Source organism: Saccopteryx bilineata, chromosome 1 (assembly GCF_036850765.1).
Source record: "Saccopteryx bilineata isolate mSacBil1 chromosome 1, mSacBil1_pri_phased_curated, whole genome shotgun sequence".
Taxonomy (NCBI): Eukaryota; Metazoa; Chordata; class Mammalia; order Chiroptera; family Emballonuridae; genus Saccopteryx; species Saccopteryx bilineata.
Window position 1 is genome coordinate 266850038 of NC_089490.1, and position 23766 is coordinate 266873803.

The window sequence follows — 23766 nt, forward strand, 5'->3', positions numbered from 1 at the left end:
TTACGTATTAACAAAAAAAATCAGAGTGCATTATACTCTTCTGAATAAAATGAGTATAGAACAGTTGCTTGTGAGTTATGGCAGATTAGAAAAATGATCAAAATACTTTGAATCAAAGTTTTGGATATGAAGAACATGAAAAATGACAGTAAATTTTAGAAACCCTACACCTGCACAAACAACTCTGAAATGGGGGAAATGGTCATTGCTGATTCATAGGATATGACATCAAATAACCAACTTCACAAAGGACCTAGTTTAAAAAATTAAGCAGCTTGTTTAGTAGTAAAAACTAGCAATTTCAATCTGATTTCATGTTTCACTGCACGTACACACACACATGCCCACTCACATATAAATGGAGACAGCTAATTTGCCAGTGCCTAAGAAATTACCACATATAGGAAATGCCTATTTGCAGTTGCATACAAGCTAATTAAAACCAAGCAGACATGACATGTAAGCCACATATTTCCCTTCCTAAACAAAGCAGAAAGGGTATTTGTCTTAAAATTTTCCTCTTTTTCAAAACAAGTGTTCAAAGGGAAAACATGACATAGATACACAAAAAGAAGGTGCAGAAGGAGGCTACAGAAAGGTAACCCTGGATAAATCTAATCCAAGGAAAATAATTCTGAAAAACTCAGCCTACCAAACTAAAACCACAAATGCTTAAAATACTTTTTCCTCTCTATAATTGTATCATCTCAAGACTAAAAAAAAGAAAAAAAGGATGACTGGAGAGCACTTAAAATAATACTCCATGTTTCTTTTTTAGAAAAAACAGGATGGTTGGTGTGCCTATATACCTCTAAAAGGATGTTAAATGTTGACCATAATTTTCACTTCAGGTGTCCCCTTGCAGTATGCAATCCTCCCACTAAATACAAGTATTAAACAGATTTCAAACACTAAAATGAAAATAGAATTACCCCGCAGCTCAGTTAAAATGTCTATTTTTTGTTCAAGAATAGCTTCAAGTTGTGTAGCATATGAATCTACATCATAGTCTACTTCTTCAGTCATCTCTAGGAGAGCCTTTTCATCTTCTAACCATCGAATAGATTCCTAAAAGGAAATATTCAATTAAACCAGTAAGCTTTGTAAGACAGAAACCAATTTATAAGTTTTATACATTAAATACCATCAAACATAATATGGTATCATAAAACATCTTAATTTAGAGTGAAATCAAGAAACATTTCTAGATTTCAACATAAATATGATAGGCCAAGCAAGATAATTTCATTTTTCTACTTTTACTCTATCTTGTATATATGTTATATGGAGTGGGAGGAGGATGGAATGAATCAAACAAGTAAATATCAGTAAGCAAAGTCAGTCTCAAAACCTCAACAGCTATTAAGACAGGGAAATAGTGAAAGAAAGCTACTGAACAATCTAATCACGCCTATCATACATAGCCTAGAACTTACAATCTGAAATTAACATATCTAGTTGAGGCCTCACCGTGGCTGGGCCAACATATCCCTAAATTCTAAACACTAGTTCTTCAAATTACTGTGACTATAAGAAACCAATGGATAGTCAATCTTAGAAGAGTCAAACAAACCACTTAAGTAGTAGCCTCTCACTATTCATAAATGCGCCAAGGGAACCCCTTATTCTTAACTGACTGTAGATTTGTAGAATTTATGAGTTTATTTTCTAGCAATGTCATGAATCATGAGAATTATTTAACAAGGTCAGAGCATTCTGAATGGAAATTTTTGAATATGAAAAAGAACACTTTCTAGTTTTTTAGGGTATATACAATTTCAATTTTCTAAACACCAATGCAGTTTAACAGCTAATTATAACTAGACTATGTATCACCAGGGAGAACTGGTTAACCTAGGTATAGATACATATTAGAAAACTATGGCTGTGTCAATTAAAACACACCCCAGTATTTATTTATTTTCCTTCAGCTATATAATTAATTTAAAAAAAAACAAACCTTATTTTGAGAAATGGCAGATCATAGTATGGAGAAACAATAAATGGAATTATAAAAAGAATACTGGCTTGAAAGCCAGAACACACAATTCTGCCAATAACCAAATAAAGAACTTATAGAATTCATCATAATGGCACAGCGAGAAATGGTCTTTATGTAACACCTTTTTCCAAAAGGACACAATTTTCTTAAAATTACAAAGGTCCTTTCTTGAACACAAGCTTCTCATGATAAGGGTTTGACTAAACAATAAGTTTTAATAATGTATATTCTATTCTAAAATCATAAAGAGTTTTTTATATTTTTGAGCCCTTCATCTTGATGCTTAAATATCCTAGACTTGAGGAACATTAATAATTGTTTATAGAAGATTTCCTCAACATCAGAAAAGAAATACAGGGCAATGGAGAGACTGAGTAGCTGTTCATTTTTTTCTCAGAAGGTATTTATAGTGCTGCAGAAAGGCAATGTGTGGGGTGGAGGGGGATGCAAGCCAACTCTACAGTCTCCATAACATCGTCCAAACATTTCTTTACTTTCCTATCACTTCTTCACAAATATAACCCTCCAGGATGTTCTTGTTTAAACAGGAGGGAAAGGAGGATTAATTATACAGTGTAAGTGCTTGTAATAGCTTGAACACACAATGAAAACTGTACCTACGGCCTTCTTCCTCTACCCTCACTCATCTGCCATGCCAGCTCTGCTGGAGCACTAAGTGTCCCTCTCTTGGAGTATTCTTCTCTTCTTGTAGGCTGACACCTCAACTACTCTGATGTCCTTTAGAAGAATTTTTCCTTACTGCTGTCCTGACATGAAGACACTCTGATATATTGACCTAACACGAAAAAGGGGTATTGGAGAGCAGAAGTTCAATCCTTCTCTAAAAAGGGACGACTAACAAAAGCAAATAAAATGGGAGAATGGTAGTAAATCAACTAGATCTTTAAAGGAAGGTTATCTGTAGCCACCATTCCTTGTTTTCAAAATTTGTCATGTCATATGCTCTACAAATATGCATCTGCATACACACAAACAAGTATTTTAAAAAAGATTTTATTTATTGATTTTATTGATTGAGAGACAGAGAGAAAGGGGGAGTAAGAGGAAGCATCAACCCACAGTTGCTTCTTCCATGTGCCTCAACCCAGCAAGCGTGGGATTTTGAACTAGCAACCCCAGTGTTTCAGGGTTGATGTTTTCTGCGCCACCATAGGTCAGGCACAAACAAGAATTTTTTAGATTTGTGTTATAGTCAAAAAATTATGAAAGTTTTTATTTCATTTCTCCAGAGGGCCTATCTTACTTTACCTGGAACACTGCCCTGTGATCTTCCACGACCTGTTCTTCCATTTCTACCATCTGTGAGACAGCTTCGTGGAAAGTGAACAATTGTGGAGAAACCTCTTCTTCCTTAAAATAAAAAGTTGTAAAATTATGACAGAGTTTATATTTTAAACATTATAAAACAGTAGATTCTCTTTGTCATTTATAAAATATATCTAGAAACTGAGGAAGCTTAAATGGCAAAACCTCCTAAAATATACTATTAAAAAGAAAAAGCCACAATTACTTTTGATGGGTCAAAAATATTTAATGTAATGTTAAAAAAGACAACCAAACTTGAGCTTATCAGTAAGGGATAGTTTTTTCACTAAGTCCAGGCACTTTATAACAAAATTACCTTAAAAAAATTAATCTCTTTTGGAATGGTGCAACTATTCAAATATATCTTTAGTGCCAACTATAAATATACTAAAATTTTCCCTCAATATTAATTTTCACTAACAATTTAAGTCACATCTATGTCTTAAATTTCTTTTCACGAGAAAAGAGATGTATAATTTTTTCATGACTGTGACTATCAAATTGGTGTTCTGAAGGTCTCAATTATTACTAAATCCTAACTTCTAAATTGCACTATACATTTGCTTACTAATTTTTACAGAATTTTAAAAAATCATTTAAAAATATATTGATTGCTTTTAGAGGGACAGAAACATCGAGTTGTTCTTCTATGTGCCTTGACTGGGATCAAACTGGCAACCTCTACACTTTGGAATGATGCCCTAACGAACCAAGCTTATCCAGCTAGGGATTTAAAAAAATTTATTTACTGCTTTTAGAGAGAGAAAAGAAAGAGAGAGAGAGGGGTTCTTTTTTTTTTTTTTTTTAAAGATTTTATTTATTCATTTTAGAGAGGAGGGGAGAGAGAGAGAGAGAGAGAAGAGAGGAGCAGGAAGCATCAACTCCCATATGTGCCTTAACCAGGCAAGCCCAGGGTTTTGAACTGGCGACCTCAGCATTCCAGGTCGACGCTTTATCCGCTGTGCCACCACAGGTCAGGCGAGAGAGGGGTTCTTTTATGTGCCCTGACTAGGGATTGAATCAGCAACCTCTGTCTGCTCTTTGGGACAATGATCCTAACGCAGGGGTTGGGAACCTATGGCTCATGAACCAGATGTGGCTCTTTTGATGGCTGCATCTGGCTCACAGACAAATCTTTAATAAAAAAATGTTAAAAATATAAAACATTCTCATGTATTACAATCCATTCATTTCCTACCACTCATGTTCATGGTTGCGGGTGGCTGGAGCCAATCACAGCTGTCCTCCGTGACAACACCAAATTTTTATTGGATAATGCTTAATGTACAAGGGTCATTGTATGGCTCTCACGGAATTACATTTTAAAAAATGTGGCATTCATGGCTCTCTCAGCCAAAAAGGTCCCAACCCCTGTCCTAACCAACTGAACTATCCAGCCAGGGAATAGAGAAATTTTAATCAACAAGTCACAACTTTGTTTCATCAACAAAACCCCCACATACATATACAATATATTCATATTTTGTTCCTACTTCAACTCAAAACTTCTCTGGCCTTGCTTTCTTTTTTGTGTATCTTTTTCAACTCCAATGTCTAATAATTTATTTGTACAAAATGTTGCATTAGTGATAAAGAAGTTTACTTAAAATTATTTTATGAGTAGAAAAGCAACATTTTAAAAATTAATACATGATGATAAAATATATATGCATTTTTTTGTTAAATAATAGAAGTAGACGCTTGATTCTTTCACCAATAAGCTACCATGCCTAAAAATTTAACTAATCAAGCCTGACTAGGCGGTGGCACAGTGGATAGAGCATTGGACTGGGATGCAGAGGACCCAGGTTCGAGACCCCGAGGTCGCCAGCTTGAGCGCAGGCTCATCTGGTTTGAGCAAGGCTCACCAGCTTGAGCCCAAGGTTGCTGGCTTGAGCAAGGAGTCACTCGCTCTGCTGGAGCCCCCTAGTCAAGGCAAATATGAGAAAGCAATCAATGAACTACTAAGGTGCTGCAACAAAGAACTGATGCTTCGTCTCTCGTCCCTTCCTGTCTGCCTGTCCCTATTTGTCCCTCTCCCTCTATGTCACAATAAATACATAAAATAATAAAAAAAAGAAACTTATAAAGTTTAAATAATCAAGTTGGCCAAAGAACTTTTTATCTTCTCTTTGGGAAAAGAGGCATCTGTTTTTTATCAGGACGTGCAGACATTATTCTTTCATAGTCTGTCTGATAAACACACATTCAACCACCTTACTCATTTTATCTGCCCACCTCCCCGACAAGCCCAGAATGTCTTCTTTCTTTCCTTTAAGATATTAACACAAGTTCGAATCACTTCTGTGCAGCCTATTCAGATTATTCTTTTTCTATACAACTACTTTTGGAATTCCAATGCACACTGATTATCCTCTAGTTTGTTTACCTGTACTAGTTTTATCTCTAGGGCATGTCTTAGATCCTATCCCATTTTAATCTCCGTTAGACTTAAAATAGCAATGAGAATGCATAAACCTGTACCAATACTTAACTAAGGGATAATGCTACATCATCTCAAGATACTTCCCTGGGGATGGCAAAGTTGAAAGAAATCTACACTCTCTTAAACATGGAGGAGGCTGTAAGAACTCATGATGTCATGCTTATATCCTCTGAATTAGTTCACCTAGCCAATTTCTTCATATTAAGGTCCTGCAGAGACCTAACAGATGCAAAAATAAAATGGAAAGGATCTGCTATAAGGAGAGTGCTTATCTTGTTCTGATTTTCTGTATCTTAGTAGGTACCATATCTGGTTGGTGCAATGCCAGGTTTGCATAAAGGATTTTTAAGTAACTACAGTCTCCTTCAAAACTTCTGGGGACAGGGAACAGATTAAGGCCATGATCTCACTTTTAGTTCTTTATGTTCTATGGTCCAAAATTTAGAACTCGCACTTTAAATCTGATTTTTCAACTTCAACACTATTGACATTATGGGAAAGGAAGGCTCTCCTGTGCATCCTTGCTTCCTTCCACCAAGTTTGGTTGTCACCCCAGTTATGATAAACCAAAAATGTCTCATACATTTTTCCCTGGAGGCCAAGTCACTGCTTGAGAATCCCTGCATTAAGCCCTACTTTATTAAAGGAGAGTAATTTGGAATATGATAATAAATAGTCCATTAGTTATTCAAGTATTTTGGACTTTAATACTGGCTATAAGATATAAAAAATTAAGTTACATTATTTCCAAAGAATACAGGGATAGAAAAAAGTAGGTTTATAGTTGTTCGTATGTGGAACACAGTTTATTCTTGGATAATTATTTATTGATTATTGTACTGTTTTTCACATGAACTGTAAACCTACTTTTGCCCACCCCTTGTATTTTACATAGCCAGCAATAAATTTAGTTGACAGTATATATTTTGACCTTGTGAGCTATGTGGTTTTTGTTACTTCTGATGTGGTAAGATTTAGTTCTGGAATAACAAAGACTCAGCTTTCAATCCTGCCTAACTTCCACACTTACTACTTATATCAGGGGTCCCCAAACTACGGCCCATGGGCAGCATGCAGTCCCCTGAGGCCATTTATCCGGCCCCCGCCACACTTCCAGAAGGGGCACCTCTTTCAATGGTGGTCAGTGAGAGGAGCACAGGACCCCGCATCCTGTGCTCCTGGAGTACTGTATGTGGCCGCGCTACAAAGCGTGGCGTCACTCACATACAGTACTACTTCTGGTGACATGGGATGCATGTGTCACGGCTCCAGAAGCGCATCATATCACTTGTTACGGCTAGCAGTGACAAATATGGAACCGGACATTGACCATCTCATTAGCCAAAAGCAGGCCCATAGTTCCTATTGAAATACTGTTCAGTTTGTTGATTTAAATTTACTTGTTCTTTATTTTAAATATTGTATTTGTTCCCGTTTTATTTTTTTACTTTAAAATAAGGTATGTGCAGTGTGCATAGGGATTTGTTCATAGTTTTTTTTTATAGTCCAGCCCTCCAATGGTCTGAGGGACAGTGAACTGGCCCCCTGTGTAAAATGTTTGGGGACCCCTGACTTATATGATAGCAGTCAGCTTAACCTCTTAGAAAGTCAGTTAAAAAGCAGAGATAATTATTGTACCTACCACATCAAGTTGTTACATCAGAAATTAAGAAAAATATTTAGCAAATATATGTCATATAGTAAGAAACAAATAAATTCTACCTTTTATGAGAAAATGTCACTATAAGATTCTTGGAAATAAATGATACAAACAATATAGAGTACGTATTTACAAAATGAAGTTAAACAATATAAATAACTTGAACATCTCACATTCAGCAAGGAATCCCTCAATACTTATTATGTGAAAATATGTATTATTTGTGTCTTTTTATTTCTTTATACATTTGTCCTATATAGTAGGCACATACTTTATTATTATTTTTTTAGTAGCTGGAGAACCAAATTTTTAAATTATGAAATATCACTAAACACTTCAAACCTATAGAAAGCAATCAGATTTAACAAATGATAGCATTTTACCATGTTTCATCTGATTTTTGATATAGCTCATATATCCTTTAAATACTTATGCGCGTGTCCATAGTTAATTTTGTGTTTCAGCTTTATATGTAATAGTGTATATATAATTCTTTTTTTTTTTTTTAATGTGAGAGGCAGGGAGACAGAGACAGACCCCCGCATGCACCCTGACCAGAATCCACCCAGCAAGCCCATTAGGGGTGATGCTCTGCTCATCTGGGGCATTGCTCCTTTGCTCACAACCGAGCCACTTTAGCGACTGAGGCAAGGCCATGGAGTCATCCTCAATGCCCAGGGACCAACTTACTCAAACCACTTGAGCCATGGCTGCGAGAAAGGGAGAGGGGGAGAGAAAGACAAAAGGGGGAGGGGTAGAGAAGCAGATGGTCACTTCTTCTGTGTGCCCTGACTGGGAGTTGAACCTGTGATGACTTCCATACACCACACACTGGACTGATGCTCTACCACTGAGCCAACCAGCCAGGGCCTATGTATAATTCTTAAACTCATTTTTTCCCTATGTTACCTTAAAAATGCCTAAATTTTAATATTAGTATAAAATTTGAAAAGAAGAACTTTAGATTAGGGGTCAACAAACTTTCGTAAAGGACCAGATAATATATATTTTGAGCTTGTGAGCTATGTATGGGTTTTGTCACTTCTGTTATGGTAAGAAAGCAGCCAGACAACCTATAAATGAATGAGTATAGCCCTGTTTCAATAAAACTTTATTTGTAAAAACAGATGGTTGTCTTATAGCCTGTACAGGCATACCTTAGAGATATTGTGGATTTATTCCAGACCACTTCAATAAAGTATCTCAATTGGAGGGTCTTGCCTTCAATTTGTAAAAAAAAAGCAACATCTGAGAAGTGCAACAAAGTCAAACACAATAAAATAAGGTATGCCTGTAGTTTGCTGATCCATGTCTTAGATGATAGATTTTAACTGTCAAGTTCTGGTACTGATAAAATGACCTAAGATTACATAATTACAGCTATATTAAGTCACTCACATTTTGTTCACAGAGAAGTTTTAGATCATCTCTCTGAGGGGAACTCCCCACACCCCACTGTGCCTCTAAGTCATCAATTTGATTTGGTGGATGGTGCATTATTGGACGAACATCACCAGCAGCAGTCGGATCCACGGTCAATTCTTTCACCCTGTAAGCACATAAGAGGTAGCTAAAATTAACAAAGACTTATGCAGAGGAACAAGAAAATACCAACCTATCCAATATAAAAGCAATTCAATTAACATATTAAGGTTGATGATGTCAGCTTTCCGGATCAAATTTATCTGAAATCTGTGAAAACACTAAAGGGATGTTTAGCTGTTTAACTTTATAAGTTTATTTAGGTAACTTTACAATGATTTCATATAGAATTATTGTGCATAATAAATGAGAATTAGCAAAATATGTAGATTCAGTATTACAAAGTAAACAAGAGTGTGCTGTTGAAATTAAATTGTATGAACAGAAAAATGCTACCAATGACACTTAGACCATATAAACAAATCATTGCCAAAATCAGAGAATTTCATTCACTTTGCAGATTTTTGGTAGTTTTAATGCTCAATTTAAACAGCTACATGTAAAATAATCTTATTCTAATGTATAAAGGTTATAAAATAATATATTAATTCCATCATTTAAAAAATGTTTATCCATTATACTTAAATTTACAAATTTGAGAGAATGTACACTTTCTAAGTCAAGAGGATCCTTATTATTTCCTTGCAAATAAGGAAATTTATAGTAGCATACAGAATAAAGATAAACTTTTCATTTTAAATAAGACAGTTTATCTTTCAATGGCAAATACGTAAAGATGACATCATCCTTAAAATTATGAGGCAAAATAGGAAGCTTGAATTCTAAATCAATATTTTAAAGCAAATAGAGTACACAGAAATGAAGATCATGCAATACAATCACCACCTGCCAAACAAAATGAAAATGAAAAATAAAATGGCTCAGGACAAAAGAAATGTAAATAAAATATTTATACACAACACAATTCAAAAGAAACTACTAAAATAAATATCTTATGTATAGAATGAACTAGACCTGGTAATCGAAGGAGAAAAGTCGTCATACTCATAAGAAGGAGAGAGATCAGGGCGACTGCCACTACCCTGTGAGAAGGGAATGTCTGATGGACTAATTCCAAACTCCTTTACTCTGCAGCATCAAAAGAGCAACAAATTAAAAGAAAATGCTCTTGTAAAGACAGCAATGCATATTTCAAATTTTCATTTAGTACTCAGTTTAATTTGTTTAGCAAACGATATCAACATTGTTCTGACTTAGTATATTTAAAATATTTTCAAAACAATCCATTTAAAAATTTAAAAACCCCATTATCCTATTGATTCCCTACTACACAGTCCTTCCTTTCTAGTGTATTTTCCCCTTTTCTCATGATCCTTTCTAGAATTTTAACTAGACTCTCACCTAAATTTGAAATGCCCCTATTTAACTACATGACTACTCAATCTAATTTCCTGTGTAATCAATATCATGAATATTCTGTTTATTAGCATTACCGAGTCCTCAACAATCTTGCATTTTTTCAAACTGACCACAAGACAATTGAGTCATAATGGCATCCAGTTTATAGCAAATTAACTAACTTCTTTCTTATAAATATACAATGGTATTAGCTATGAAGCACAGTCACTCAAATAATTTTGTATTTGGGATTCAGATGAATACTGGTTGAGAAAACCCTTTAGCAATGGAATTTAAATTGCTTTTGTTAATGTCTCTAGGTTATATTTAGCCAAATTACGGCTTTTCTGACCCAATCTTTGTAATTCCCTATGTTCTTTTTGGGTCAATCCCATTTCATAATAATATAGGCAATATTTATTAAGTTACTTCCTATATATCATGTATTATTAATAATTTTAGACATGTTTTTATTTAATCCTTAAAATAATCTTGTTATATTGTCACCATTTGACAGATCAGAAATTAGCTCAGAGCAATAAACTATCTTAGCCAAGGTCATTCAATGAGAAAGGGACATAAATGAGATTAAAACCTAGCTTTTACTACAAATCTGTGTTAAACGCTTCATATACTACACATATTCTGTTTCTTTCACTACTTTTCTTAGGTTGAATTAAATGAAATCACTGTTTCCTTAGGTCAAAAAGAGTAATACAGATCTTGCTAATATTTAATATATATCAAATTAATATATTTCTTCTACCTACAATCATTCTTTTACCTATAGGTAATATAATGTCTATGACCAGGGGTAGTCAACCTTTTTATACCTACCGCCTACTTTTGTATCTCTGTTAGTAGTAAAATTTTCTAACCGCCCACCGGTTCCACAGTAATGGTGATTTATAAAGTAAGGAAGTAACTTTACTTTATAAAATTTATAAAGCAGAGTTACAGCAAGTTAAAGCATACAATAATTACTTACCAAGTACTTTATGTTGGATTTTCATTGTTTGGCAGAATAAATCTTTATAAAACAACTTACTATAGTTAAATCTATCTTTTTATTTATACTTTGGTTGCTCCACTACCACCTACCATGAAAGCTGGAACACCCACTAGTGGGCAGTAGGGACCAGGTTGACTACCACTGGTCTATGACACAAAGTTTCAATACTGGATTCATCTGCCTTTTATACCTTATAGTCACTTTGTAAAGTTTATTTACCTCACACAACGACAAATCTAATTTCTAATACTACTTAACTCTCTTTACTCCCTACCCATTTTTTATCCTCCTCCCCCATTGATATAAAAAAAAAGTGAGTGAGAAGGAAGAAGAGGAAGTGGGAGTAGGGAGAGAAACAGATAAGCATCTACTTGTCCCATGTAGTTTGTGCACTAACTGGTTGTTTTTTATTCTTTTATTTAATATTTTTTATTTTTTGTGACAGAGACAGAGAGAGGGACAGATAGGGACACACAGACAGGAAGGAAGAGAGATGAGAAGCATCAATTCTTTGTTGCAGCTCCTTAGTTGTCCATTGATTAATTTCTCATATGTACCTTGACCAGGGGGCTACAGCAGACTGAGTGACCCCTTGCTCAAGCCAGCAACCTTGGGCTCAGCTGGTGAGCCTTGCTCAAAGCCAATGAGCCTGCGCTCAAGGTGGCGACCTCAGGGTCTCGAACCTGGGTCCTCCGCATCCCAGTCCAATGCTCTATCCACTGTGCCACCGCCTGGTCAGGCTGCTTTTTATTCTTATTTGTGCCCTGATCAGGGTCATCCCGAGACCTCAGCATGTCAGGACAACACTCCATCCACTGAACCATCCATCCAGGGCCTTTTATCTTAATATTTTAATAATCTCCTAATTGAGATACCCTGTTAACCTCTAACCACATACTTTTCCTTTATTCAAAGACCTCTTGCTCAGCTTAAACTCTACTACATTCAGGAGTTATTTATATTCCTCCAAAGAAAGCTATCAAGAAGACTGAAAAAAATCTTTATTCTTGGAGATTTGGAAATAAAAGGCAGAATTATTTCTCCCAGATCATTACTCATGTTGCAAATTAATTACATGGTAATAAATTAAAACATTTTACTTGGACCTAAACAAACTAGAGAAATAGCCAGACAGAGCATTTGCACACTAGGGGGATTCCTTTGCAGCCAGAAGTCTGAAGACATAAAGGGTTTTTATTTGTTTGAATTCCACAACATGGCAATATTCCGCTATACCAAGCTCTTCCTTATCTCTCTTATAAAGTCTTGAAAGAACAAGCATTTTAAATTAATGATAAAACCCCCTCTATACCACAAATGTTTATTATAAGGATCAAATAAAAGTCCTATAAAGGTTTCCAGCTAGAAACTCGTAATTCAAATTTTAAAAGGGATTTAGAAAGTTATATTACATATTAAAGAATCTAATATATTTTAAAATCTTTTTACAAACTGTCAACAGGTTTATACTTTCCAACCATTTTACCATGATTTCAAAACATCTCTTCAGCTGAAGCAAAAGATAGAAAAGTACAAAGGGCACGGATCTCATTCATATAAAGTTCAGCTATAGTTACCTATGGTGTTCAGGGATGAATTCATAAGTAATAAAACTATTTTTAAAAAGAGAGGGGGGAAAAAAAAGAGGGGGAAAAAAGTAGCAATTTTTCCATAGAAGTCAGAGCACTGAATGGCTGCCTCAGAGTAGAAATTCATGCAGGTGAACATGTTACTCAGAATTCACAATCAGGAAGAAACACACAGGAAACTTTCTGAGGGGCTGGCAATGTTTTCTTTCCCAGTCTGATGACAGGAATTTTCATTTTATAAGTATTTATTAAATTATCCACTTATGCTTTTGGTACTTTTCTGTATGCATGTTTTTCATATTTTAATAAAAGATTAAAAATAAAATTTTTATGATTAAAACAAAGAAATAGAAAATACTTATATTCAGCAAAATTAAGAGAATCTTCACACTAGAAATGCAATACAAAGAGAAATTTTATCTCTAGGTTAAAATCACCAACGCAGTATGTGATAATAAAAAATTAAAACTACAGTCATTCAAAACAAGTGAAATGGGAATAATCTATGGAATAAATATAAATATGCCCATCATAATCCAAAATTCCAAGGACAATTAATGACTATAAGAAGTAAACTGCTTTAATAGTCTATAATGTGTTCTTATCCTTTCACCTGTAAATATCTTGTTACCTAGTAAAGTTTATAACACTACTAACACGAATAAAAATGTAATCCATACAGACCACCAGAAAAAACTGTGCTATCGCTACTTAATTTAAACCTAGATTCTCCATGTGTAATGTTTAATGTTGTATTAATTTTTATGCAGATAATTTTCAGCATATAGCAAAACAATTTAAGAAATACAGATTGGCCCCTGATACTTACTTTAGAGTCTTAATATACTAGGAAGAATTTGTCTGATTCAAATGTGGTAAAATATTATGAAATGTAAATTGGTTAAATGAAAAAATAGTCATGTTCTAGGATAGAAAGAACAATACTACTAAAAATAAAAATATCTTCCCAAATTACACAACACATTTCCAATTATTCTGAAAAATTGAAAAAATGATTCTAAATATTATGCAAATTTTTTTGAAAATTAAAAGAACAATGTAATAAGATTTACTCTATCAGATATAAAATCAAATCATATACTGCTCTACTTCCCTCAAATTTCAAAATGGATAAACATTTCTCATACCTATTTGCATATCTTAATGTATTAAGAGTATTTTCACAGGATGCCATTCCTGGAGAGATTGTAGCAATCTATGAGGGAAAAATACAAACATAAATAATAATTATAAACTCCAGTTATAATATACAGTTCTCTGAATGCCCCAGAAAGTGATCAAAATCAGGCAGAAAATGGAGGTCAACACTTAGAAGAATGGAGTAACACTGAATGACTTCTTCCCAACCCACTTTAACATGAGGTTTCTTGCCTAGGGACAAGCTCTGCTGTTGTCACACAAGACAACTAGAAGTTCTTTTAGAAACCTAGAGTTTCCCTTGTTAAGAATCTAACAGACAAAGTTAGAAGGCAGGGATCATAGCAGCTGGAAAGAGAAATTTGTCCCAGAAGAAACTAGTGCAGAGGGAGAGACTCAAATTCTGCATGTAAACTGCCTAGCTCTCTGGCTGACACCTAAACAAAGCATGCACAGGATGACTTCAACCACATAGTTATGTCTAAAAGAGCTAACAAAAATTTTAATTTCAGTTACTGCCAAAATCAGGAGAGACAAGAATTTAGAGTAAGTTCAGCTAAATTAATTTCCTGCTACACAATAACAGCAACAAAAAAAGCAATAATTTTGAGAATATAACAGATTCAGGTGTCCATTAGTTTTCATTCCTAATAAAAATCATATAATCCAAAATTACTTGACATATGAACAAATAAAAAGTGTAACCCATACTCAAGAAAAATAAATATCAATGGAAACCAACCTCAAGAAGACTTAGATGTCAGAATTAGTAGACAGAATGCACTATAAGTGAAATATAATCCTATCAGACTTCAGAAACCACTTCATAAGTATTGTCTCTCTCACAATAGAAGGGTTTAAATGATTGTCTTTAATATATACTATAATTTTTCTATAGCTATTATGTAATTATTCATTCAGAATTAAAACAAAACTAACACAATAAATCCATTAACTTACCATGCAGGTACGAGAGTTTTCACCTATGAATGAATCTCTTAACACCTGAGTGAGTTTACTTGCTCGGAAAGGAGTATGAGGTTTATTTCTACCTAAGGCTCTGATGCACTCCTGAAAATTAAGAAAGCAAGTTTCCAAGATTAGGTTTCTTATAAAGAATAATAAACTTAACATATTTAAAAGACCTCTTACTATAATTCTGATCAGCTCTGAAAATGCTACTAACAAGTTTACAGAATAGTAAAGATGTTGCCATAAATCCTAACTCAAGAAAATGAAATTAGCCTGACCAGGCGGTGGCACAGTGAACAACAGAGCGTCGAACTGGGATGCCGAGGACCCAGGCTCGAGACCCCGAGGTCACCAGCTTGAGCGCGGGCTCATCTGGTTTGAGCAAAAGTTCACCAGTTTGGACCCAAGGTTGCTGGCTCGAGCAAAGGGTTACTAGGTCTGCTGAAGGCCCACGGTCAAGGCACATATGAGAAAGCAATCAATGAACAACTAAGGCAGAGGTCTCAAACTCGCGGCCCGCCGAACAATTTTGTGCGGCCCGCAGACTAATCCATGAACTACAGTTTCTGGTCGTTTTGTGACACTGAAAAGTGTTGTGTAACAGTTGCCTTTTGTAGACCTAGTGCGGCCCGCCTAACGGCTGTGATCTTGCTCTGCGGCCCACATGCTGAATTGAGTTTGAGACCCCTGAACTAAGGTGTCGCAATGCGCAACGAAAAACTAATAATTGATGCTTCTCATCTCTCTGTTCCTGTCTGTCTGTCCCTATCTATTCCTCTCTCTGACTCTCTCTCTGTCTCTGTAAAAAAGAAAAAAAGAAAAAAAAAAGAAAAAAAAACCCCAAGAAGTATTATTTCAAAAAATTCTTCTGGAAATTATAAATAGTATTTAGAAATGACAGGAAGTAGGATAACCGTAAAAAGAAACTTTTAAAGTGGCACTATAAAAGAAAAAACACAGATTGTGTTGGAAGAAAGCCAAAGCACCAAGTGACTTTCTGTTCCCATCCTGAGAAAGTGAAGGTTGAGACCAAGCATACATGACTGAAGGCAGTTGCGTCCAGGAAAGGCCCCGAGGAAGCGATGCTTGGCCCTGCTGGAGCTTTCTGCAGGTCAAAAATTGGACAGCAGATGGTGTGGTGTTATTCTCAGAGAGCGCAAGAAAAATCTAATCAGTTTTGCAAAACTAAATAATAAACTTGTACACTGTATTCTGTTTGTTAGTTTATCACACAGGATGCCATGTTTCTGCTTACTAAAATGTATAACTGGTCTCTCTAAGGCACCTCAGTCCTGGAGAGATTGAGGTCCTCCACTTGCAGTATTGTTGCTGCCTCATTCCTTTGTGGCGCCTCTTCATGAGACCCTGAATACCAACAACAGATTGCTTTCTTGAAGTCCTACCAATCTGCTTTTCTTCAAGGAAGAGATATAATACTAGCCAAACTTTTTGAAAGCAATTTCACATTTTTCTGAGAAACTCTTTCTTCATTCAGTTTTGTGGTTCCTTGCCCTCCTCCACAAAAATATGACTGATGCCTGACCTGTGGTGGCGCAGTGGATAAAGCGTCGACCTGGAAATGCTGAGGTCGCTGGTTCAAAACCCTGGGCTTGCCTGGTCAAGGCACATATGGGAGTTGATGCTTCCAGCTCCTCCCCCCCTTCTCTCTCTCTGTCTCTCTCTCTGTCTCTCTCTGTGTGTCTGTCTCTCCCTCTCCTCTCTAAAATGAATAAATAAAAATAAATAAATAAAAAATAAAAAATAAAAAAAAAAGAAAACTAGATATTAAAAAAAAAAAAATATGACTGATAAGGGCCCTCTGTAATCTCCCTCTAGCTCAGAAATTGGCCTGCCAAACAACAGATATTTCATCTACCCCAAAAAAGAATGAATAATGTATGTAAAGAAAAATTCTGGGTACAAAATAAATCTATACCTAACAAATATAAAAAAACCTTAATTTTGATAACGTCTCTTTCTTATTAGACAAAACAAATACTATTATTTTATAGCTGAGTATATGTAATTAAAATAAAAAGTAAAAGACCTCACAACTAAATACATTTTATTTACCTTGAGAGCTAAAAGGCTTTTATTAATTTCAGCACCTTCAAGCCTCGTTTGCCTATCTGCACTGGAAGTATCAGCTCCTCTTTCATTTCCAGCCAAATCGATGAGAGAAAATTTGCCATGTAGTTTTCCTTTCCTTCTAAGAATAATCTGAAACACTGCATGGCTCCGAGATGAATGTGCATTTGCAGATGTTTGTCCGGATGTTCTATAATTTGATACATGAAAACTTTATGTTGAAACTACAGTATTTTTATTAAAAAACAACAACAACTAGTTTTCAACATGTAAATACAAAAAAGACATCTGGAGTTAACAACACTTAAACATAACCAGATTCATACACCTTAATTCGACAGATAGTACTTCTAGTATATTTGTAATATGACATAAGTAGAATAGACATCACTCAAAGTTCCATGTAACAAAGTTTTTATGAACAATGATTTTTACTTCCAAGAAGCACTGAATACCATCCTTGCTTTTTTATTTTATAGCCAAAGTACCTAAAACTGATTATAAAATTAAGTTTCCCTATCTTAATTTAAATGAGATTTACCTGCAACTGTTGCCTATGTCAATGAGTTTCAGTACATCTTCAACACATTTGACCTCTCGTTCCTGTAAGCCCACCACTTGAACCTGCTGTTTTCCATCTTCTAGCACTCTTAATTTTGTTTTCCTGTTTAGCAAGTCAAACACCTATAAAAAATTTTTCAAATTAGAAAACTAGCTATAAAGAAAAAAAGAATCAGTTCTATAAAGCTACTCATTTAAAGCCTGAAAATCATTTCAGAAAATATTAATTTTTAAAGTAAAATGTTCAATATTTGAGTTCTTTCAAAGGGATTTTTAAAAATCTCACAACAAAATTCTAACATAATATTCCAAATACTTGTAAAGATTATATGGTGGCAATGGCTGTGAATGTACATGCCACTGAACGTGTACCTTAAACATGATTAAAATAATAAATATTATGTATAGTTTAACCAAAATTTAAGAAACAAAAATACACTGTTTTAAAGTTTCTACTTACCTTTCCACTATAAATTTCAAAAAAGGTTGCATACACTTGAAGCTCTAACTTCTTATAGTTCGGCTTCTTTAGCATTAAAAAAACATCTCGAGCTATCAAGAATTTCACAGAGAGAAAATTTGTTGAGATGTAACAAATACTATCTTAAAAAGCATTTCAAATTTTTTACTTTTAGAAGTATGTTTATCTCTACCCACAATAATAACATCAATAATGAAAATTTTACAAAATATAGTAGTAATAGTTTTTGCTGTACTTATGGTTTAGATGCCACTCTCCATTATTTAATAAAAGGATGCTATTATTTATCCTTTTAAATTGCATCAAATTATATGTGGTCATAATAAGGTTGCTCTAAATAACTACCAAATAGAAGCTTTTCACAAATCATTATTCAACAACAAACAATAAGCTCCAACAATGTGTCAGATTACAATGATATAAACAGAATCAAGATTTCTGCCCCAAATGTACAGTTCTTTTCAAGCAGTCTGATAACCTAAAATTGACATAATGTATGGTTAATATAGAACTATGGTTACTTATAAAATACTGGACAGTATGTCCAAGACTTATTTCAAACCCACCTGAATAATATTTTTAAAAAAAATTATAAATGATTATCAAAAAAGAACAATTACCTGCTAATGCATAAATTCCTTTAGAACAATCTTGGTTCTTTCCTGAAAAGTCACCTCCCATAGTCTACATGTTACATAGAAAATAAAGAACAGACATTATTCAGGAATAAATATTAAAATTTTAGGTCTAAGAATTAAGCTATACATAAAATAAACTAGCTCATACCAGCATTTAACTATAATAAATTACTTACATGAGTTTTTCCACTTCCAGTCTGCCCATAAGCAAAGCATGTAGCCATTCCTCTTTCGAATATAGTTTCCACTAGTGGTCTAGCTGTAAACCTTAAAAATAATATGTTCCTGTCAGAATGTGTCTTTAATATTTAAATTAAACTAGAAATAAAAGTAATATAGTCTTACTAATGAACAAAACTTACACCAAAATTTTTAACAAATCAATGAGCTCAACTCTGGGCCACAATTGAGTCCACTGATTTGTTAAAAAATTTAAATAACTAGATCCTAGAATTGCTTGAAGTTCTTAAATTGTTTAAATGGTTGAAGTATAATTTCAAGCAATAATTCCATAATAAACAATAATCACAATAATGATGGTCAATAAAACTTGATAATAACAGATACGACATATATAGAAGACCACAGGAAAGTTTAAAAAATAACAAAAAGTGGTGATATTAGCCAGACAAATAAAACATACATATATAAAGAAAAAACAAGACCCCAAAGATTCAAGAATTAAAAAAGTGGTAATCTCAATAGAAAAAAGCTAAAGGGGAAAAGTATAAAAACATTATGTTAGACCATCTAAGGAAGTAGAAAAGTGATAAGATTTCACTGAATACAGAAAAGTAAAAATAAATTATCCTTCTAAGACAGGGGTCCCTAAACTATGGCCAGCAGGCCACATGCGGCCCCCTGAGGCCATTTATCCGTCCCCCGCCGCACTTCCGGAAGGGGCACCTCTATCATTGGTGGTCAGTGAGAGGAGCATAGTTCCCATTGAAATACTGGTCAGTTTGTTGATTTAAATTGACTTGTTCTTTATTTTAAATATTGTTATTTGTTCCCATTTTGTTTTTTTACTTTAAAATAAGATACGTGCAGTGTGAATAGGGATTTGTTCATAGTTTTTTTTACAGTCCGGCCCTCCAACAGTCTGAGGGACAGTGAGCTGGCCCCCTGTGTAAAAAGTTTGGGGACCCCTGTTCTAAGACATTAGGTTCTGAGTTGATAGTCTTGATACAAAAAAAGGACGTCAAAATATGGTTTGGATTGTTCTTCAAACCTATTGGTGTAACCACTAGAGTTAAATGGTAGGAGGGACAAGGAATATTTCATTGAGCAAAGAGTTAAAAAAGTATAACAGAAAACAAATCTTTTCATATAGGTCTCAAAATAATACATATGAAACAGTACAGCTCTGCCAATATATTTTGTAAGGCACAACTGGAGAAAATACAGAACAAAAGGGAGAAAAAAGTTCTAGAAATGAGTTTGACGAGATGAGAAAAAGTCTAACTCTTCAACCCATAAAAGTTAAGGATAAGAGAAAGGGGATTGAATCAATATGGGTGAAGTTAAGGAACATAAAATAGGGTGAAACATAGAACGTTTACTAATTCTAGCATATACAAAAACATACCTTTATTTATAATTTTTTGAAAATGATTATTAACAGGCAGAGATTTGATAGGCAGGAGTAGAGAAAAGAGTAAGAGGGGAGGAATGGACTCTGTTCTCAAAAAAGGTACAAATTCCTCACAATATTCCTATCTCGCATTCATGTGTCCATAAATTTTGTCCCCTTTCTTTACAACTGAACTCCCAGTTTGCTAGCTTAAGACAATAAATTGTTCAACACACTATTATTTATAACATCTTCAATTCTTAGGACTCTTTAATTTTCTGTTTGCAATGAAACATAGCATTCAAGAACACTGTCAAGTTCTACATAGCATGCATATATAGTATATGCTAAAACTGACCTGTTATAAGAGATGAATGTTTATAAACCACTTATGAAAATCTAAATTTGGACTAAAAATTTGAGATATCAATATATTATACATATAAATTTCAGCTGTTTATAAGCTGACTATTAACACAAGAATTTCATATATTAAAACTATTCTAAAACTTAAAGATGATAAAAATTAGACAAATGCAAGATTTACAGCACTTATTTTCTTAAGTGATGGTACAAGCTAAATAAAGATTTAGACAAATTAGACTGACGTGTAATATTTCAAATTATTAGTACAGGATTTAAAAAGTAAAAAAAAGTCCTCTTCTAATCACTTCCTTAGAGGTACTAAAATATCAACATTTTTTACAAATTTTCTATCCATATAGTAATAAAAACTATGATTTAAGGGAGCATTAAAGAGAACAAGTGTTAATATTATATAGTGTTTATTACATATTCTTTGTTTAAACTCAGAATACAAAAGCATATTACACTTCTGGAGAGATATGCCAAGATCAATATAAGTTTCAGGGTAATAATGAACACATGAGAACAAAATTCTAATTTAAAACAAATTTACCTACCTGTAAACCATTTCATTAGGAGCTGAGTCATCAAAGGCATAATCAAAACGAAATGTTTGGTTTTCTAGGTACCTTGTTAAATCTACTTTTTGTTTTGGCTCATGTACCATCACAACATCTTTACTAGGGATTGTGATTACATCAAGATCTTTCATTTGAGTTTCTAAAAGAATAAATGAAAATCAATGCCCAGAAACTTTTACATCATTTGAGTTAATATATAAAAAAGCAATTAGTTCTGTAAATATAAATATCCCATTCAATGAGACAGAATATTTCAGCAACAAAGTAAAACAAAGAAAAAAAAAAAATTTCTGTGAAGCAAGAACCAAGAATGGCAATAATTCATAGAGCAGTAACAAATCAACAGATTAACCATAGAAATCTGCATACTGGTTATATACAAATAAAGTGATTTACATTTAACTGTCCCAAACCAATGTGATTTCTGCGATTACAAAATAAATTTAAAACAATAAAATCAATCTTTGATTATAGCTCAATAAGCATCATACCTTTTTTATTGAGTGGTCGTTTTCTTACACAAACACATATCCTATGTTCATCAATCTAAAAATAAAATATTTTATTTTGGTGATTATCAGTGGTATGTAAAACACTGAAAGGTTAACTGTATGTGGTATAAATAAGATAAATAAGCTTTAAAAACATTAGCTTGCACAAATTTTATTAGACACAAATTATTTCTAAAATTCTGAGTATAATGGAAATTCCCTTATCTTGTTATTTGATAAACTATTAAAAATAATGTTGTAGAGGGCACTATGTTCTTAGTAGCAATTAAGTTCACATTAAGAAGCTACCTTATTCACTTCAAGATGTGCTGTGTACAACAAAAGTAAAATTTCCTACCAATGGCATATTTTCTGGTGGATCATATATGAGGAAAGTTGCTGGCAAAGATAACTAACTATACAGATAAGAAACATGAATCCCAGGAGATTACTGAGCAAAATAACTTGAATATGCCAAATCTTACACATAAATATTTTTCATAAAACTTATGTTCCCAATACTTGCCTTTTAATAATAACACAAAGCAAGGATTGGCAAAGTATGGCTATAGGCTCAATCCAGCCCACTACCTGCTTTTGTAATGTTTTACTAAAACAGTCACACCCATTCATTTATGCATTGTCTATGGCTGCTTCCATACTACAAAAGTAGAACTGAGTATTTATAACAAATACCATACCATATATGTAGTGAAGCCTAAAATATTTACTATCAGGCTCTTTTCAGAAAAAGTTTGCTAATCCCCATCTTAAAGTATAAGCTCAGAAATAGTGGGTTAAACATACAAGGAGGGGTACCCATATGGAGAACTACCAAAATACACGGGATGCAAGTGCTATGACCAACAACTCTATTAAATTCCATATAATACATCTGCTGAACAAATGTGTTCATGTACCTAATACTACATTCTGTATGTGTTACATCAGATGAATTATTTTCCATAAGTACCAAAGGTATTCGCTGTCCAATAAATTCTCATTCTTCAATAAGAAAGGAGTAATAAAACAACAGAACACTTTTTGAGCACTGAACTTCTGGTCTACTACAGTCCTCAACAATCATCACTTATTGTTCAAGTCAAAATAACATTTATTTAAAAATAACATAATAGTAAATTGGACAGTGGGATCTATCATGGAAGCCAAAGGGGAAATAAAGGTGTTTAGACATAACTCCTGTAACTGTTGCTCATCCCTACCAAAGATAGGGAAGGTTTTGCTTTAAAATGTACATCTCTGTGGGAACCCTGTCTGATATGTCAAATAATGAAAGAGAAGCAAAAATGTGGATGATTGCTTGATTTTCTTATAATGTAGGAAATAAGCACAGAAAGACAACTTTACCTAGAAAATACAATATTAATTTAGTGAATATCAAGCATGTTTTTATTTCAGTACAAAGAGTCACAGAGCAATGACATACAAAAAAATCTTACAGGATCAGCTGTTGTTAATGGTCTATAATCCAAACTTCCTCTAAAGTCTCTGATCATACACATAATTTCATAATTTGGGTTTGTGGCATCAACATCCTATAAGAAGACAAAGACAATTATCATTATAATTATAGTAATGTGGTATTTGCTGCGTTTTATATATGGTTCGAAAATTAAACTAATAGATTGTGTCATTTCCCCTAGCTAAGCCCAGACTACTCAAACTGAAAATATAATTTAGTTTCAGTTATGACTAATATGTTCAGGAATGGCTGGCATATTAAAAATACAATTTTTTTAGTCTACACCAGTGGTTCTCAAAATGTGTGCCAGGGTGCAGTGGTGCACCCTTGAAGATTTCCAGGTGCGGCCTATGGTATTCCAGAGAAATATGTGCCTGTTGGGGACCAAAGGGTTTTTGGAGTTTAGATTTTTGGGGGAGAGAGGTGTGGGGAATTGGCTGTAAACTGACAGTCTGCCCAACCCCCCACCTCACTTGCCTGATTAGGTTGTAAAAGGGT

General features: G+C 34.0%; 1 protein-coding gene across 6 annotated transcripts in view; it reads right to left on the bottom strand.

Moving 5' to 3' along the window:
• Positions 1-23766, bottom strand: part of KIF2A (kinesin family member 2A) — an 86684-nt gene that overhangs the window by 5060 nt on the left and 57858 nt on the right. For 4 of the 6 annotated variants that reach the window (XM_066242556.1, XM_066242546.1, XM_066242564.1 and 1 more), the window contains 14 exons: positions 23246-23341; positions 21786-21840; positions 21271-21433; positions 18951-19041; positions 18757-18820; positions 18116-18207; positions 17636-17778; positions 17080-17284; positions 14995-15105; positions 14025-14092; positions 9892-10005; positions 8833-8983; positions 3272-3373; positions 933-1068 (listed from right to left, as the gene is read on the bottom strand). In XM_066242556.1, coding sequence (XP_066098653.1) covers positions 933-1068; positions 3272-3373; positions 8833-8983; positions 9892-10005; positions 14025-14092; positions 14995-15105; positions 17080-17284; positions 17636-17778; positions 18116-18207; positions 18757-18820; positions 18951-19041; positions 21271-21433; positions 21786-21840; positions 23246-23341 — 1591 coding nt within the window. The remainder of the gene's footprint in view (positions 1-932; positions 1069-3271; positions 3374-8832; positions 8984-9891; positions 10006-14024; positions 14093-14994; positions 15106-17079; positions 17285-17635; positions 17779-18115; positions 18208-18756; positions 18821-18950; positions 19042-21270; positions 21434-21785; positions 21841-23245; positions 23342-23766) is intronic. The other 2 variants (XM_066242588.1, XM_066242581.1) reach the window with 1 other exon arrangement.